The sequence below is a fragment of the Gigantopelta aegis genome, chromosome 6 (genome assembly GCF_016097555.1).
Source record: "Gigantopelta aegis isolate Gae_Host chromosome 6, Gae_host_genome, whole genome shotgun sequence".
Lineage (NCBI taxonomy): Eukaryota > Metazoa > Mollusca > Gastropoda > Neomphalida > Peltospiridae > Gigantopelta > Gigantopelta aegis.
Genome location: NC_054704.1, coordinates 64,378,618 through 64,397,795, shown reverse-complemented (window position 1 = coordinate 64,397,795; position 19,178 = coordinate 64,378,618). Strand labels below are relative to the sequence as shown.

At 34.6% G+C, this 19,178-nt stretch overlaps 1 protein-coding gene across 4 annotated transcripts in view; it reads left to right on the top strand.

Annotated features, from left to right (window-relative positions):
- The window catches only part of LOC121374256 (putative methyltransferase NSUN7), a 54,346-nt gene that overhangs the window by 3,421 nt on the left and 31,747 nt on the right, over positions 1-19,178 (top strand). For all 4 annotated transcript variants that reach the window (XM_041501280.1, XM_041501281.1, XM_041501282.1 and 1 more), the window contains exon 2: positions 11,953-12,643. In XM_041501280.1, coding sequence (XP_041357214.1) covers positions 12,082-12,643 — 562 coding nt within the window. In that variant the 5' untranslated portion in view covers positions 11,953-12,081. The remainder of the gene's footprint in view (positions 1-11,952; positions 12,644-19,178) is intronic.

The window sequence follows — 19,178 nt, the reverse complement described above, 5'->3', positions numbered from 1 at the left end:
GCAGTGGACAAAACTTGTTCAACAGGATCACTTCTGTCAGTGTTGGTAGTTGTGAGAATATCTGTCATTAGGTTTGAACTGGTGTCATTTTATTTTTAACTAGGCTATTGGGTTAAACTTAAATACATATTTTGTTTTCTTTATGGTTGGCCTTAAAAACATTATCTACTAAAGGAGCCGTAATTTGTCATTTAAACTTGTATGTCTACTAATAAAAGTTTATCACTTTCACAACTTAATAAATACTTTATTACAAATTGGTTTTTGTTATGTTTGGAATTCCTACCAGAAAACACCGAGATATAAATGGAATTTACTATTTGTAATGCAGTATTACACAGAATATAAATTGGTTAAAAATTCAGCTAGGAAACAAATATTTGCTTTTCTGATAACTGTCATTGAAGTTGACAATACATTTTTACTGCTTGACCAGTCATTAGGTTTAGTAAATGTGTGTATTTGTGGTTCACCCAGTTATCAGTATCAATGGACGCATATTGCCTGAAAACTATCAGTATCAATGGACATGTATTGCTCGAGAACGATAAACTTTCCATTCATTCAAAGATATCCGAGGAAATAACTGTAGAAAGTTGCACCTAGTCATTCCTTGTTTACCATAACTTGAAATCATTGTCCATTCTGTGTGTACCTGGTGACAATGAATCTCATGAATTCCTTAACACATGTCCATGCTTGATTACAGGTGTTCATGCTTACCTGTAGCACACAAAGTAATCTTGTCCATGTACAATATTTCTAACCGAGTGCTCTTTGTGATTTCAGAAAACATGATGTAGTTTACAGAATATTAGCTGTATCCTAACGGGGAACCAGAATAAAGTAATTGCTTTGATTTGTATCTCTCAGTTCTTGTATTGTTCGAAGAAACCTTTTTAAAACAAAGAGTGAAATCTGAGTTTTATTTTTTTTAGGTAAGTTAACTTTGGCTAAATAAAAAATAATTTAATGTGCAAAACATTAAATTTATAGGCATAAGTGCTTGAAATGTTTAGATTTGTTGTGTTGTGGTTAAAGACAAAAATTTGTCAAATTTTGTGTTTTTACTAGTGTGGGAATTCACAATAATTGGTTAAATATACATTGTGCTATAGTTTGTATTTAAAACACAAATATATATCGTTCAAACACGAAAAATACTCGAAAGAAACCGAACTATCTAAACATGTCTGGGTACTAAAAAAACAGCGAACAAATTATGAAATAAGCTGGCAAATTATCAAACAGTCAAACACGTACAAACGAAACTCCGGCCAATGCAACCTGTGCATTGAGGAAAAGCTCGCCATCCTACAAACAAAAGACAAAAACAATCTCAACAAAAGGACTGAGCTCATCTCAAAATGCCGTCACACCAGTAAGCTCAAACCACGCAACCGCACTACACAAAAATAAAAACCCTGCAATCTTTTCACCAGTGTCAGCTATCTGAAGATCGTCGAAGGGCGTGAAACTTGGAGTAATAGCGTAGGACAAAAGTGCAATATATATATTTATATATATATATATTTTTTTTTTTTTTTTTTTTTTTTTTTTTTAAATATTAAACAGTTTTACCAGAATTTTTTTATATAAATTTTAATTAAAACTTCATTTGATTACACGCCTAACTTCATTTCAGGATATTAATATGCTGATATATTTCTAACAGTATTTGACATCTTCAGGTAACGACATAATAAATAGCATATGTCAAAAGACTTGTAGATGTTGTTGCCAGACTTTAGATAAAGAGTAAATGTAAACTAGCTGAAGGCAAGTGTGTTCTGCATTGTGATTGGTTAATTACATTCTTTTTCCGGGATCAAATGAAAATAACACCTGGAAAGCTAATGACATCATTAGAAAGTGACGTCATTAGCAATTGGAAAAGGTGAAGTTGACGATTCAAGGGTCTACAGTTAGATTGTAGCCAGGTGGGGTTTTTTTTCTCAAGAAATACCAAATATACAGTTAGTTCTGTAGAAAAATTATTCAGTTTACAATGAATATAACCATATTGAGTTTTTAGATTTGTGGGTGTTATTGTCTATTTGATGCCTGCAAATGTTTAATTTTTCACCTCAGGCTAACGCCTTTGGTCAAAAATGACATTTGCTGGAGTTAGAAATGTTGCATTCTTTCCTGTGTAATAAAATAACACAATACATGTATTTAGTTACCCCAGTTTACCTGTCTTGTTTATAAACCTCATTTACCGAGCACATTAACTGAACATAGAGTAAAACTACCAAAACAAATTCAATTACTATAGGACCGTGCTTTTATTGCCTTGTTGACCTAATATGTTTGTGTGAGTAATCGGCTGGTATTTTATATGATATTTATTTTAGATACTTAGTGTTGTCATTTCTTCTAAGACTGCAATTGTGCTTGACCGAGTGGGTTAGCTAGAGTAGTATATAAACAAGTGTTTGGAATGTAAGTGTAAAGTATGCAGTCTTTAGTTACAAATATATAGAATGTTTATCTGAGACAGTGCAGATATTTTATAGAGATACTTCAGTCAACAGTGACTTAGCATTAAAAAAACATAACAGTTTGGGAAAGAACAAACATACGGTAAGTTTGTTTTTCTTTTCTTTTTTTAAATAGCTTTAAGTAAACTATTTAAAGAAGTTAAAAAAAATTAAAAATAAAAGAAATGTTTTATTTAACAACGCTCTCAACACATTTTATTTACGGTTATATGGCGTCAGACATATGGTTAAGGACCACACAGATTTTGAGAGGAAACCCGCTGTCGCCACTACATGGTCTACTCTTTCCAATTAGCAGCAAGGGATCTTTTATTTGCGCTTACCATGAAAAATAAGAGATAAACAACTATATTTAGCTTCTTTTTTTTAAAACTTAACTTTGAAATGAATTATTGTGAATATTTTGATTATGATTTACTATAGCTGTGAACTTCTTTATTATTTAAACAATTATAAAAAAAAAAAAAGTTCTCATAAAACAAATCTCAAGTTTATTACATTTATCATTCTGTGAGAAAACGACACAAGTTATCGACTGGTCTGATTTTTATTTGTTTGCAGTGCAGTTATTAATTGTACAAATATGAAGCAGAAACAGTTTTGTCAACAGCAGCATGCAGTTGTATTTGGCTCTCTCTAATCCATTTGATTTTTGTTTTTGATAAAGTACACATGAAATTATGTGTGAGACATTTGGAGTAACTTACTAAAGTCCGAACCAAATTGTTAACAACTACCATAAATTACTCTCCTACCTTTAATTACAATTACATTTCCTCCAAATTTTGTCCAAACACAAGTTGTGAAAAAACCATTACAGTGACACAGATTCCACATATCAGACTACGTAATGATGTCACCAGTATTGACTTTGCTGAGATTGCATAGGCCGAAATACATGCAGTTTTCTGCCATTTGCCATTTTGCTTTTTTATGGAATACTCTTCAAGAGGGGTGAAAGCATCCAAAGTATGTGACATAATTAATATAAAATCAATGTTCTCTAGTAGTATCTTTAAACAAAACAAATTTTTAAAATAATAATATGACGTCATCACATTTGCTTTTATATCGTAACTTGTTATGATGTTAGATTAAGTCATATCCTTTCACCCCTCTTACAAAGTATTCCATAAGAAGTCAAAATGGCAGCCGGCACAAAATTACGTTGCGATTTCAACGAAGTTGATATAGGTGACATAGTTATCATCTAGTATGTGAAATCAGTGTCATTGTAATGGGGTTTTTCAAGATGTCTGTCTGGACAAAATGTGGGTAAAATCTAACAAAAAATAAAGGTAGGAGAGCAGTTTATTGTAGTTGTTAACATTTTGGTTCGGACTTTAACATGAGCTGGGTGGCTGAACTGTTAGTGATTCTAATACTGACTGTGTAATATTAGAGATGTTTTGTTCATTTAGACATTTGGACAAAGCCTTATTAAAGAACATGTTCATTTTAGACTTTAAAATAATTCAGTATTTGACACACTCTTAATTCAAAAGACATGCTAGAGAAATTGTCTTCATAAAAATCAAGTACTTTTGTTAAAAGTCTGTCTATGATGGGTCGTATTATGGTATGGCGTTGTCCGTCTGTCAGTCCGTCCGTCAGTTTGTACATCCGTATGTTAACTTTTTCTTGTTCAGACCATAGCTTGCATTCAGATGCATACAGGACCATCAAACCTTACATGTAGGAACAACTTGGGATGGCGGTGTGTCGCGTACTATTACTAGGTCACTGTGACCTACTTTTAATGGTCTACTGCACATAACAGTAAATCCTTGTCCAGACTATATCTTGCTTACAGATGCATACAGAACCTTCAAACCTCACATGTAGGAACAACTTGGGATAGCAGTGTGTCACATACTATTACTAGGTCAGTGTGATACCAGTGTGATACAAGTAAATCCTTGTCCGGACCATATCTTGCATACAATAACATATCTCACATAGTCATTAATATCTATAATTTTTCATCAAACTCCTGATGGGCGTATCATGTACCTCACCTGTACTCTTGTTTGCTTAAGTTATGATGAATTTTGACTTCAGAAATTTGCCACCAGCATTATTATTGCAATAATAAATAAAGATATATGACCACAAGTATATTTAATAAATATTAAAATTATGGTTTTCTATTCTAAAAATAGTTACTAGCATTAATAAATACGAATCCCTTTTTTTGTAGTCTAAGTTTTAAAAATGAAAGTACAAACCAAGTAATGTACAGTGTATTATTTGTGTACTCTGATAAGCATTGTTTAAATCTCTAACATGCACATATGCACACACGTACACAGATATATACACATGCATGCATGTGTACACACAGACACACTGACAGACATACACACTCACACAGAGAAACACACACACACAGAGAAACACACACACAGAAACACACAGACACACACACAGACAGACACACACAGAGACACACACCAACACAGACATGCACACACACACACACACACACACACACACACACACACACACAGACACACACATAGAAACACACGCATGCATGCACACACACCAACAGACACATACACACACACACACACACATGTACACACACCAACACACACATACACACCTATGCACACACAGACACACAGACACACACACACGCAGACACACACACAGACACATGCACACACAGGCACACACACACACACACACACACACAGAGTTACCGGGTATTGTATTGTATTGTATTGTATTGTATTGTATTGTATTTGAGTAAGCACTCTACTTTAATACAGCGATACATTTTCTTAATGCAGCTTCATCAGATTATCAGAAATATGACGTAAATGCAACAACAAAAAAGTCAATCACCTTATTTGTGTTGTGACAGCATTATTGCTGGATGATTGATATCCCAGTCTTAATTAAACATTTAGAACAACTTTCATAACACAGAGCATCGAATAACAAAACTCAATACCTTGACATCCAGCAGGGTCATGTTTTAAAACAACAAAGCACGTGACTGTGAATGCACAAATTGTGAAATGGATATTAAAATGTAGAATATTAGCTGTTGGTCACGGGATTTAGGTATATAAAACATTGAAGGCAACAAGCAATAATTGCTCATAACTGGCTGAAAACAACAATGCTGTCCAATGAATGGGAAGGAATGACATGTTTATTTAAGTTAACAACACCTCCACAGCACATTTAAAACTATTGCTATTTGGTGTCTAACATAAATATTATCATGGTTACTTGGACTCTTTGTTTAGATTTAGTGAGAAAGGAATCCTGCTGTTGCCAGTTAAGTTATTTCTGTTACATAGCAGCAAGGGCTCGTTTGTATTCACCCAGTGGTAAAGCGCTTGCTTGATGTGTGAACAGTTTGGGATCGATTCCCATCAGTGGACCCATTGGGCTATTTCTCGCTCCAGCCAGTGCACCACGACTGGTACATCAAAGGCCATAGTATGTGCTATCCTGTCTATGGGATGGTGCATAAAAAAGATCCCTTGCTGCTAATCAAAAAGAATAGTCCATGAAGTGGCGGCAGCAGGTTTCCTCCCTCAATATCTGTGTGGTCCTTAACCATATGTCTGATGCCATATAACCATAAATAAAATGTGTTGAGTGCATCTTAAATAAAACGTTTCCTTCCTTCCTCCACAGCACATTTAAAACTATGGCTATTTGGTGTCCGACATAAATATTATCATGGTTACTTGGACTCTTTGTTTAGATATTGTGAGAAAGGAAACCTGCTGTTGCCACTTAAGTTATTTCTATTACATAGCAGCAAGGGCTCTTTTGTATTCACTTATATCATAACACGTACTGACCTTTAATATATTAGTTGTGGAGCATTGGTTGGGTTGGGAGAAAAAATCCCTGTACACTGACAGTGATTGATCATACAAATCATCACACCACTGAACTATATCTGGGTTTTTTTATCTGTTTTAAAAGTTTTGATTAGCTACATTTGCTATCAGTTCGAAAATTGATCAGCAACTAGTATTTAATGTTACAGAATTGTGTAGTGAGATCTGAAACTTGGGTAGGAATCACAATGCATTGCTGAACAAAATGTTCCCTAAATATTCGTATTTTTCAGATCCATTTAACTTTTGGTCTTGATTTGTTTTGTTTTTAAGAACTTTACAAAAGGGTAAAAATTACTGAGTTTTGTTTTACTTAGGTTGTATTTGACATGAAGGTATTTTTAATTTTAAAAATGTACTAGATATACTGCATACAGTCTTCAAATAACAATTTAGAATAAATGTCACCCAGAATAAGCTTAACCTGATAAATAGCTGAAAGAGGTTTTAACATAGAAAGTGGCTCTGTGACTTGGTGTTTTGTTCATGGTGAAAGTTAATACATTTATTTATTTCAGTTGATATTAGCAAGCATGGGCTCAAATTTTCAAAGCTATCTTAGCGCTAAGAAATCGTAAAACCATTATTAACAATAATGTCACTATAGTGTGTGCTATAGTGATGTCATAGCCTATGATAGTTTTAGGATTTCATAGTACTAAGATAGCTTTGAAAATCCCTAGCTAGGTCACTGAATGTGTTTCTGAGTATCAAACCATGGGTTTTATTAACATATTGTTCAGACTGATATCACACCTCAGTTTATTTTGAGAAAGTAATAAAGTTTATTTATCCACATGGTTCAACATAACCAAGTTAATAAAAAAAACATACAAAGCACACATATAATAACAATTATAATGACATAATTGTGGGAAGTGACATCATAACATGACTTTGCTTCCTTAGTCCTAGCTCAGACTGTGCATGTGAAATATGACGTCATTTCGTCGTCTCCTTCTAGTTGTGGTTGAAACATTTTGAGACGGTCCATGTTGTTCATTAAAAAAATTAAATAATAATAATATGGATATTATACTCGAGTGTGAGTCGTACTGATTTTATGAAACTCGTGTCAGAATTCATGTAAATTATCCTCGCTGTCTCTCATTCGATACAAAAATCCTGACACTTGTTTCGAAATACCAGTATGACACACAAGCTCGTATAATAATCTCTGTGACTGAGCTGATAACATGTACCTGTTGTGAGACTCTATAGTACTGGAGTAGGAGATTAATAAAAAAAGAGAAAAAAAAGAGAAGGAAACTCGGGAGAGGTTTATTTTAAAAGTTAACTTTTCCGAACGGCTACATGTAGATTATTGTGGATTATATTTCAAGTGGTTGGCAAAACAGAGTGTTCAGTATCAGATCTTCTCTTTGACTACACATATTATCACTGGTCAGTATTTGCAAGTCTTTCTTTTACATGTTTATAACATATCTCTTTTGATCTTATATCCTGATAAGTTGAAACGAAATGGGAAGTACAGAATGTAAATGTATTCTCTGTTGTATTTTAATACATGAATTAGTTCAATATATATATATGGCTTATTCCTTGTGTGACTCATTCAGTACGGAATTGGTGTTCTTTTAAAACAATATTATTATTTTTTAACATTTAAATATATGTTTCTTCATTATTTAGTTACAGGCAGCTCAACTGGCATTAGCAAAAAAAAAAAAAAGAAAAAAAAGAGTTTGTTTTGTTTAATGATACTCCTAGAGCACATTTATTTATTAATATTTGGCCATTGAATATTTTAGAGAGGAAACCCACTACATTGTTTCATTAGTAGCAAGAGATCTTTTATATGCACCACTCCACATATAGGATAACACATACCAAGGCCTTTGATATACTAGTCATGGTGCACTGGCTTCCAATCCAAATTTTGGGATTCACAGAAAATGGAATCATGTTAAATTTGCAGCCTGATCCTCATCCTCATCCTCATTATCGGGACGTAGCCTAGTGATAAAGTATTCGCAGGATACATGGTTGGTCTAGGATTGGGCACTTAATAGTAAGCTGGACCAGCCTCGGTGGCGTCGTGGCAGGCCATCGGTCTACATGCTAGTAGGTACTGGGTTCGGATCCCAGTCGAGGCATGGGATTTTTAATCCAGATACCGACTCCAAACCCTGAGTGAGTGCTCCGCAAGGCTTAATGGGTAGGTGTAAACCACTTGCACCAACCAGTGATCCATAACTGGTTCATCAAAGGCCATGGTTTGTGCTATCCTGCCTGTGGGAAGGGCAAATAAAAGATCCCTTGCTGCCTGTCGTAAAAGAGTAGCCTATGTGGCGACAGCGGGTTTCCTCTAAAAACAGTGTCAGAATGACCATATGTTTGACATCCAATAGCCGATGATAAGATAAAAAAATCAATGTGCTCTAGCAGCGTCGTTAAATAAAACAAACTTTACTTTAATAGTAAGCTGATGCAGAGCAGATAATTTTATCATGCTCCTATACCACTAAGGTTTTGAGCATGTCCGTCCCGGGGCCCATCTCTGGATAGCCAGAGACCGGATCCGGGAGGCTGATCAGTGGGAAGGTTCGAGACTGATTTTGTACATTTTGCAGAGTGTGGTACTGTTTGAGACTGAATTTTGTACATTTTTGCAGAGATACTGGTACTGACAGAATAAGAACAAGTGGGAAATCTCCAGTAATTGATGTAATATACATTTTTAAAATTTATTAATTAATAACTGTGTTTTACTCATTGTAATGTTCACTAACTGTATATATATGTGTTTTGAAGATTTTGAATGAATGAATCCCGAAGTACAAATTGGGTGACAAAATATAAGCAAATAAAAAAGTGGCGTATCTTTTTTAAACAAAAAATTTAAAGAAATTGCCAAAAATAACTGTGTTTAATAGAAACTTGTAATCAACGTGTTCACCTATGCACCACGGTGATAATATATGTGTTTTGAAGATTTGAATAAAAAAAAAAAAAAAAATGTTGAGTGCATCATTAAAGGTTCAGACCCTAGTAAAAATGGACACTAAGTTTAGTTAATCTACAAACCTGTAACATTTACATAAAGTTACAATGGAGTGAAAGAAAAGTCTGTGACATTAAAAGCGGGAAATATCCTCAAAAATAGACTAGAACAGGGGCATAGCGTGATCTGGATGGGGGGGGGGGAGGGAGGGTGTTCGAATATGAACCATGCAAGTGGACCCTTTTTCTATTTTGTTTTGCACCACCAGAAACTCCATATGTATAAACCTGTATGTTTTAGTTCTGAAAGCGGACTATTTGCTTCAGTGGGGGGGGGGGGGGGGGGGGGGGGGAATGGGTGTTCGTCCGAACATCCCAAACCCCCCCCCCCCAACCTACACCCTTGTAAAACTTGAATCAGTAACCGCTACTTCTCAGACGTATGTGCATTTTTAAAAATATGAAAAATGCATTTTGTATGATTAGAAACAACAGGATGACCAGACACACTTCGGTTCTATTGAAATGGATAATCTAAACAATAAAATATAAGTAATGTTTGATTTCAGTGATCATAAAGGGCACTAATAGTGAAAAATATGCCTTAGTGTTTAGAAAACTAGGGTCTGTCCCTTTAAGTAAAACATTTCTTCTCTCCTTCATCCTTTGAGATGCATCTGTAGTCCATCCTATCCTCGTAGAAAAATGCTTTTTGTAAATAATTTTAGTTTGGTTTGATATAAAAAGAAAAGTAAAAGTGTTTTGGAAATAAAACCCCCACTATTTTTGTGTGCAAATTAGAAAACAATCGGTTCAGAGATAAATAACTTGTAGTAAATTCCATAGTATAAAAAAATGAGTTCCCTGTGAGAAGGACTGTAAATACCGACTTCAACTATATTTCTATGGTCCCTACGGACAGGTGTATATTTTATAGAGGTATTTGTACTTATTATTTATTAGTTATTTATGTAGAGTTTTCCATTGAAGGTTTGTAACATAGATCATTCTATTTTGTAACATACTGGATAGTGTTATCAACATTTATATAGAAAATATTTGAAATTATTGGTTTTCTATCGTCCCATCTCCATTGTACCATAAACACACAATACAACAATAGATTTATACTCATCACAGTGAAAACAAATTGATATATGTACAGTGTACATCTATGTATCAAATATATATGCTAATGCAATTCACTACACATGTACATCATGCACCAACAAAAGTTTACTTATTATTTTTGTTCTGATATGATACAGTATGCAAATTACTTTTTGCAATAGTTATGGAATGTTACATTGAATATTTGAAGTTAAACTTACTGGTACACTAGTTATTTATTGAGTGAACTACATGTACATACCAGGGTGAAAATACTTTGTTGTTATCATGAGACACTACCGACTGTTCAGAACTGATGTGTTTGCAAAGTTTTTTTGTTGAAATGTATAAGCAAATTTTATTTGCATAATTTAAGCAAAATTTATTTGATAGTACATAAAATGTGTTGAAAATGTCTAGGTAAAATTTATTTGAAATGTTTTAGCTAGTTTTCTTTGATAATATCAAGGCAAATTTTGTTACATGTATATGAAATGTTTAGACATTTTTTTTTAATGAAATATATATCTGTAGAATTTATTTTAAATGTTTAAACAACAATTTTTTGATAAAATGTGTAGGTAAATTTTTTTTTATATAAAATATGTTAGTCAATTTTATTGGAAATATTTAAGCAAAATGTATTTACTGAAATTTTCTTTGAAATGTGTAAGCATAATTTACCAGATAATATTTAGGAAAATTTTATTGAAATATTCAATTTGTTTATACCAGACATAACGTATCAAAATAAAGGCTCATTAATTTTATGCTATGAGTATAATGTGATTCGTATTTGGTAGAATTCACTGAATGCATGGTTAACAAAATACAGTGTAAACTGTAATTCTCTCAAAACTGTAAATTTTTCGCTTTCCCCTTTTAAATATCTGTACAGAAGAGAACCTCTATAAACCAGATACCTCTAAAAAACAGACTTTTTACTTGGTCCCAAGAGTGTCCGGTTTAAAGAAGTTTCACTGTACTTAAACACTGAACTTCCATCTTTGAATACTGCTACATTAACAGAACATATTTGACATTTTGGTACTACAGTACTTGTGTCTAATTGATATTCAAGCATTGTCTGACTTTCACAGTCTGGTCATTGTTGCATTGATTATATTGACTTGTCTTCCGTGGTGGTAATATTTATATATTATTTTCTCTGAGTAGCAATATTTCACACACCGACAGTTGACAGACTCAATTAATCGTGTGACAACTGAAAGGTAAAATACCTGCAGGTGAAAGAGCAAGACACATACAAACTAACCTGTTCAGGTAGGGTGCGTAAATCAGGAGAAGTTATTGCAATGTTTGTGTAACCCCTGATACAGTCAGCACTGTATACATTAGGACAGGCACACACAGAGTCATTATTGATTGCAATACACATGCTGCCCACTTGATTTATTGCTAGCACTCTTGATTAAGAAACTACTCGTAGATGGCCTGGCATAATATTGCTCGTCATCACTGGAATTTAAATATCATTTCAGGCTCCACCTTGATTGACAGGTCAACTGTGGCCAGCAAGCCAACTGAGCGAACATCTTTTTTAACAGATTTGGTCAGCCAATCAACAGCCAGAAAGTTTTCAGTGGGAGGTACATTAAGAACAGGCCAACATGACTGACACAATTCAAGCCATTGCCAGCGGCACATCTAGAAGCAAGTTGGAAATTAAGCGGTCTCACAGTCTGACAGATGTAGCAGACCTTTCTCTGTCCTCGTCTTCATCAGAAAGCCTGTTGGACTTACCGCAGTCTTTCCAGCCATCATCTCGCAGCCCCTGTGTCACGTCGTCAGGCAGGAGGCTACACGAGAAATGTGATGCGACATGCCATGCCATCCAGAACTACATGTTGGCTACTCCGGACATGTCTAGAAAACGATCCCTCGTCTTCTTTGCGGACCTCACCAAACAGCTCACCACCAACCTGAGGCAGAATGAACAGAGGTACCGGCTGGAGTTCTTTCAGAAGGTGCCCGCGGTCTACACCCACCGGGTTTTCGTGCGTGCCGCCAAGCTCTACAAAGTGTTGAAGCATGAGCCCGAAGCGACAACCAGCACGAAGTGGAAGAAACAGGCGAGCCAGACGGCGATAGCGCCCCCGGTGGCAGACGAAGAGTTTCAGAGTGCCGAAGAAAAGAAGCTAAGCTATGAGCTGGCGTTCAGAGTACTCAAGTGTAAGTATCTAAAGTCTGTTTTGTTTTCTTTTAACAACACCACTAGAGCACATTGATTTATGAATCATATATGCACTATCCCACAGACAGGATAACACATACCACAGCCTTTGATTTACCAGTCGTGGTGCACTGGTTGGAACAAGAAATAGCCAAATGTGGCCACCGATGGGAATTAATCAGGTTTTAATTTTTTTACTATTTTTTTTTAATTTTTACAGAAATGATTGTAAGGGCTTTTGGTTGGAGGTTATTTTAGTGAAAAGGTCAAATTGCCCCAAAATCAACTTTCTTCCTACCAACTTGCATCAGTGGTTTGTAAAAACTGCCCCAAATCAGTGTAATCAACCCCTCCCCGTCCACACACCCATTTCCCTTAAAAAAAAAAAATTGCCAAGTTGTAGCCAAATATCGGAGATTACATTATATATGTTTTAATTTCCAATAAACTATTTCAAGTTTATATAAAAATTTGTTTTGAAAATCCTACATTAAATTGATGAGTTAACTCAGAACAGTGACACAATTGCATAATGTTCCCTGTCTGCAGCTGTACAGTGACATACTGAACATGATCAAGAATGATGTCATGTATCAATAATGATGTCCTTGTTTTTTTTAATAAAGTTTGAAATGTTTAGAATAGCTATTTTATAAGGTGTTTTGCAATGATTTTGTGAAAGCAAATGTAGAAATAAAACTTTGACTCATTATTGGGAATACAATTAGTATACAGTAAAGAAAGTTTAAACCCATATAGCTTATTAATCCAGAGGGGACTATAGGTTTCATATCCATCCTTCTGTCCGTCTGTCCGTCTAACTGTTTGTCCGTTTGTCCCACATATAGTTTTCCAGGTATTTGTCTTAGATCTCCTTCAGATATTAAGCTGAAACTTTGTGCATAGCTTTATCATGTACTGTTACAGATCAAGTTTGACTTTCATGGTGATTTACCTATGTTTAACGGAGTTATGGCCCTTGAACTTAGAAGATATGAAAATTTGTTTTCCAGACTTTTTTTTCAGGCCTTGAGATATTGACCTTAAATGTTGTATATAGCTTTATCATTTATGGTTACAGATCAAGTTTAACTTTCATAGTAATTTACCCATTTTTGACAGAGTTATGGCCCTTGAACTTGGGAGATATGAAAAAATTCCGGAGTTTTATTTTGCAGTGTCTGAAGATACTGAGGTGAAATTTTGTACATAGCTTTATCATGTACTGTTACTAATAAAGTTTAACTTTCATGGTGATTTACCCACTTTTCATTGAGATATGGCCCTTGGAATTTAAAAGATACAAACAATTGTTGGGTCAGGTAGGGGACGTGTATTGCTTTAACAGTACTCTCAGAATGCTTGTTTTTAACAGTTTTATTATAAAGTTGACATCTGACAATTCTTTGAAATTGAAAGCAAAATTGATTATCATATTTGAAGTTACATGGATAATATTTTTTGATAATTAGTTTAGGTTGATTTTAAAGAGTCATATTACCCGGTAGGTGTACTTTGTATATACTAGAGATTGATGTCTTATCATATCAGGGTTTCTGCCAGAGGGTTAAACGGGTATGGCGCTATACCCAAATCTTTTCATAGATTTATTTTTATTTTATGTTAACCTTTTGATAAAATTAATTACTCTTGTCATTACTATATGATTTTCTTAACCCTGACCCTAAACTTAACCTATTTTCTTTCTGGGGGAGACCCCCCATACCCCCTGTTGACTGTGGTTGCATTCAGTTCCACAGCGCCATACCCATAAATTTCTTTCTAGCAGAAACACTGAATATATACTTATATATGTTTGTGTAAGGGTTTCCAGCATGGAGATAACTGTTGATGTAATTATTGTTGATGGGGAAAAACAACGTAAACACAAATCAGGTGCCAACCATCACTATAGTGTCTGACTTCACCATTAATAAGTAATGTTTAATCTGGGACTGGCACAACTCGTTAATTAACTTTCTTCACGGCACTTTGTATTAAACATTAATAAGTAATGTAATCAAACATCGTGAATCTACACTCCAGAAATCCAGACTAATTTTTTATTTTTTAAAAATATATTTAATAAAACCAACCAAAACATTTCTACGTTTCCAAAGGCTATGTACAAACTTTTAATCAATAACTACATGTGTATTTTTAAATGGAAGTTAAATGATTTAAAATATTTTTCTGAATGGTAAACAAATTATCTTTGAATATTGCCATGGTAACATAAATACATAGCAACTGGATGTACTAGCATTGATTATTAGTGGCAGTAATATTCAATATTTGCTAATGGAATGAAATATGGCTAGTGTTAGGAAATTAATGCTTAATAGGTGGAGCTCTTTCAGAAAGCGGATTGTTAATTAGTTACTGGAATATATTCAGATGGAGTTAACAAGCTTTGCAGACTATGTGAGAATTATCATGTTGTAGGATGATAAAATAAGCTCTGATCTAGTAAATTGTTGAAGATTATTTTACAAACGTGACTCATTTGCAACAAGGGATGTTAAACTTACCTTTTATTAGCTATTTCAGTTGTGGGTTTTTTAATACTGACTGATGTGCCAAAATATCTGATTTTACAATCCCGTTACAACTACTAAACCTCAAACTAACTACAGTATTTTATAGTCATTCATCTGTTATACTTATAGGGGGGGGTCGGCGAGACTTAGATCAGTCGGTTGAGTGCTCTCTTAAGGTGCTTGCGTCACAGGATCAAGCCACCTCAATGGATTGTGTTTTTTCTTGTTCCAACCAGTGCACCATAACTGGACAATTTTAAAGGCCGTTGTATATGCTTTTCCTGTCTGTGGGAAAGTGCATATAAAAGATTCCTTGCTGCATTTGGAAAAATGTAGCGCGATTCCTCTGATGACTGTGTCAGTTTAACAAATGTTTGACATCCAATAGCCAATGATTAATTAATCAATGTGCTCTAGTGGTGATGTTAAACAAAACAAACTTCTTCTTTTTTCCATCTGTTATAGTTTAGTTTGTGTTGTGATAGAAATTGTGTAATGTAAAATTAAACATAGCAAAGAGATAGGACAAAACACCAGCCCAGCCCATGGTATGTGCTATTCAGTCTGGGATCGTGAATATAAAAGATCCCTCGCTACTAATGGAAAAGTGTAAGACTCTAAGACTATAATTATGTAAAAATTACCAAATGGTTGATGTCCAATAGCCGATGATTAATAGTGATGTCCTTAAACAAAACAAACCTTTTAACTTCTGACACTTTGAGATAGGGTGGAAATTCAATGATGGCATATACGCTGTTTTTATGAATAGCAAAAAGGATCTTTTATATGTACTTTCCCATAGACAAGATAGTGTGTACCACTGGCTGGAATGTGGAAAAATTCTGAGTCCTTTGATGGTGATTGATCCTATAACCTTAGACAAGTGGTCTATCTCTGAACTACATCCTGCCTTCAACGAGACCATAGCAGTACAGGCCTGGAAGAACCCGGGAAGGGGGATGTGGAACAGTGCTTTCTTTTTTGTCTCACCAAAAACATGTGCTTGTGTCTTCCTGTTATAGTGTGTGCCGTCCCTTCTAACCATTCACATGATGTTCTTATGGGCCTACATGGATTATAATATTCTGTGATCTGGTTATCATAGTTATAAGTTAAAACCTAAATAGGCCCACTTGCAAGTCAAAATGAGTTAACAAATAACCATACAAGACGGGTATGGCACCACACCCAAATTGTTTTGCAGATTTCTTTTTTTAAGTTAACCTTTTGTCAAAATGAATTACTCTTATCATTACTGGAGTTTTTTCTTAACCCTAAACGTAACCCATTTTCCTTCTAGGGGAGGCCCCAGTACCCCGTGTTGATTGTGGTTGCATTCATTTCCATAGTTCCATACCCATAGATTTCTTTCTGGCACAAATACTGATTACCAAAGGTCGACATTTTTTCTATCAAATTATGATAACGTCATGTAAAGTTGTTTTTATTTATTCCATTGTTGGTCCCATTCCGAGGCATTTGCACACACTCCATTAAAAATCCTGCGTACGGGCCTGTAAAATTGTAGATTTTAGTTACAACTTATAATTTACAAGTGCTTTTGTTTTCACCTAATAGTAAAATTCACATGTGTCATACATATCTCAGTTATGTTTGTAATTACCATAATATATATTATTGTGTGCTCAAATTGAACATTGACTTTCAGCTTTGAAGTAAAGACGTGTAATATAATTATATTCTACTGTGATATGATATGTCAACATTTACTGAAGTCTGTTACAGCATTGTGAAGTTTACCTGACCTGTATATGAACTGTGTTTCAGTTTTGGCATGTTGCATTATACTTTACTGACAAACATTGCTAATGGTTAAAAAGACAAAGGAAAGGGGCCGTTCAACAATTACATAATGCTCTAGGGGTGAAGGAAGATCAGGGGAGGAGTTACGAAATGTTATGGGGGAGGGAGGTTGTAGTTAAGAGTTACGTAAAGTGTTCAAAACATGTATCTGATTTCTATTTATGAAGTAAAATGTAGTTAGTAATTGTTATTTTGCTTTTTAATATATGATTTTCTATCTAATATTTATTACAAAACCAAACAAACAAGGAATGAAGGAAATGTTTTATTTAACAACACACTCAACACATTTTATTTATGATTATATGGCATTGGACAAATGGTTAAGGACCACACAGATATTGAGAGAGGAAACCTGCTGTCGCCACTTCATGGACTACTCTTTTCGATTAGCAGCAAGAGATCTTTTATATGCACCATCCCACAGGCAGGATAGTACATACCACAGCCTTTGTTATGCCAGTTGTGAAGCACTCGCTGGAACGAGAAATAGCGCAGTGCGTCCACCGAGGGGAATCGATCTCAGATCAGTCACGCATCAGATGAGTACTGTACTATTGAGCTACGTCCTGCCCCCCTTCCCCCCCCCCCCCAAAACAAATGAGACGAGGGATATAAAATGTGCCAAATTTTGTGTTACATAATTGTTGAAAAGGTGCAAATATAACAGCAAAAAGACAAACATTTACCTACAATAAGAGACAAAAACTGTATGTATGTCGGTGTTTCTTGGTAGGAAATTAGTGTTGAACATTCAATCTCATTTAGCTGAGCTATGTTTGCCTGTTTGACAAGTGTTAGGTAATGGTTTCAAAACACTGTTACTGAAATATAGTGGTACTGATCTGACTGTTTACACAGTGGATAAACACAGTACAGTTTGTATATTCTCGAACAAAGATTATGCATGGAGACTGTTGGTTAATTTGTAGTTAGGCTATTTGTTTAGAATTCTTTATAAGATTCACTAAGGTGTCTGCAAGGGGACAGGATTTAGCTGAATCGGTTGAGCGCTCGCAGGATCCAACCACCTCAGTGGATCCATTCAACTGATTGTTTTTTTTCTCTCGTTCCAACCAACCAGTGCCTCACAACTGGTCAAAGGCTGTGGTATGTGCTTTCCTGTCTGTGGGAAAGTGCATATAAAAAATCCCTTGCAAAAACTGGAAAAATATATAGCAGGTTTTCTCTGATGACTACGAGTCAGAATTACCAAATGTTTGACATCCAATAACTGATGATTAATTCATCAATGTGCTCTAGTGGTGTCGTTAAACAAAACTAACTTTTTTAACTTCAAGGTGTCTACTGTCTACTTAGCACAAGCTTCACTGTCATCACGTTTGTTTACACCATTAACGGAGCAGAAAGTTAACACTAAAAGTTTATGTGTTTTAACAGCAATTAGAGTACAGTAACGGCCATAAGATTTACGACTTCACTTGAACAAACTCCATATATAGTAGGTACTTAGTGCATTTGTTCCCCTACAAGTTGAATATGCTGTTAATGTTTTTCAGTCAGGTATGTTTTTCACTGTAATGTCTGTCATCTGGGCTTATAAAATTTTCAAGTCCAGACGTCAAACTTTAACTACAGGCTGTTACGGTGTTTGTATATACAAGACTTTATTTTTATGTTTTGTAGTAGGGCCTTAAAGGCATACTGTCATGGATTTAAGGACCTTATTTCTCTAAAAATGGATAATAAATGAAAATTACATTAATTTTTGAATACCAAATCTAGATATCGCATCACTTTAATTGAACCATGGAGTGAAATCCATGTCAATCCTCTTGGCAATTTTAATTTTTTAATTATGGACCATTGCTATAATTCAATTATTTTCACAAAATATCATTTAATAAGTGGGGTATGATGGTTACGTAGATGTTTGAATAAAGTACATTTAGAGGAAATCAAATATAATTTTGTTCAGGTGAAACTTTGTTAGGCCATTTAATAGGTCAGCGGTCTGTGACAATATGCTTTTAAGTCTTGAAGTTTAACTTTTATTAATACCAAGTGTAATAATCATCTATTTCTCCCCATATCCCTCAGAAAATAATCATTGACTAATTGGGAGATATTGCTGCTTTTGCCATATTTCAAGAAAAATTATAACAAATACACTTAGCACATTTTACAATGGCTATTTCAGCCCTCA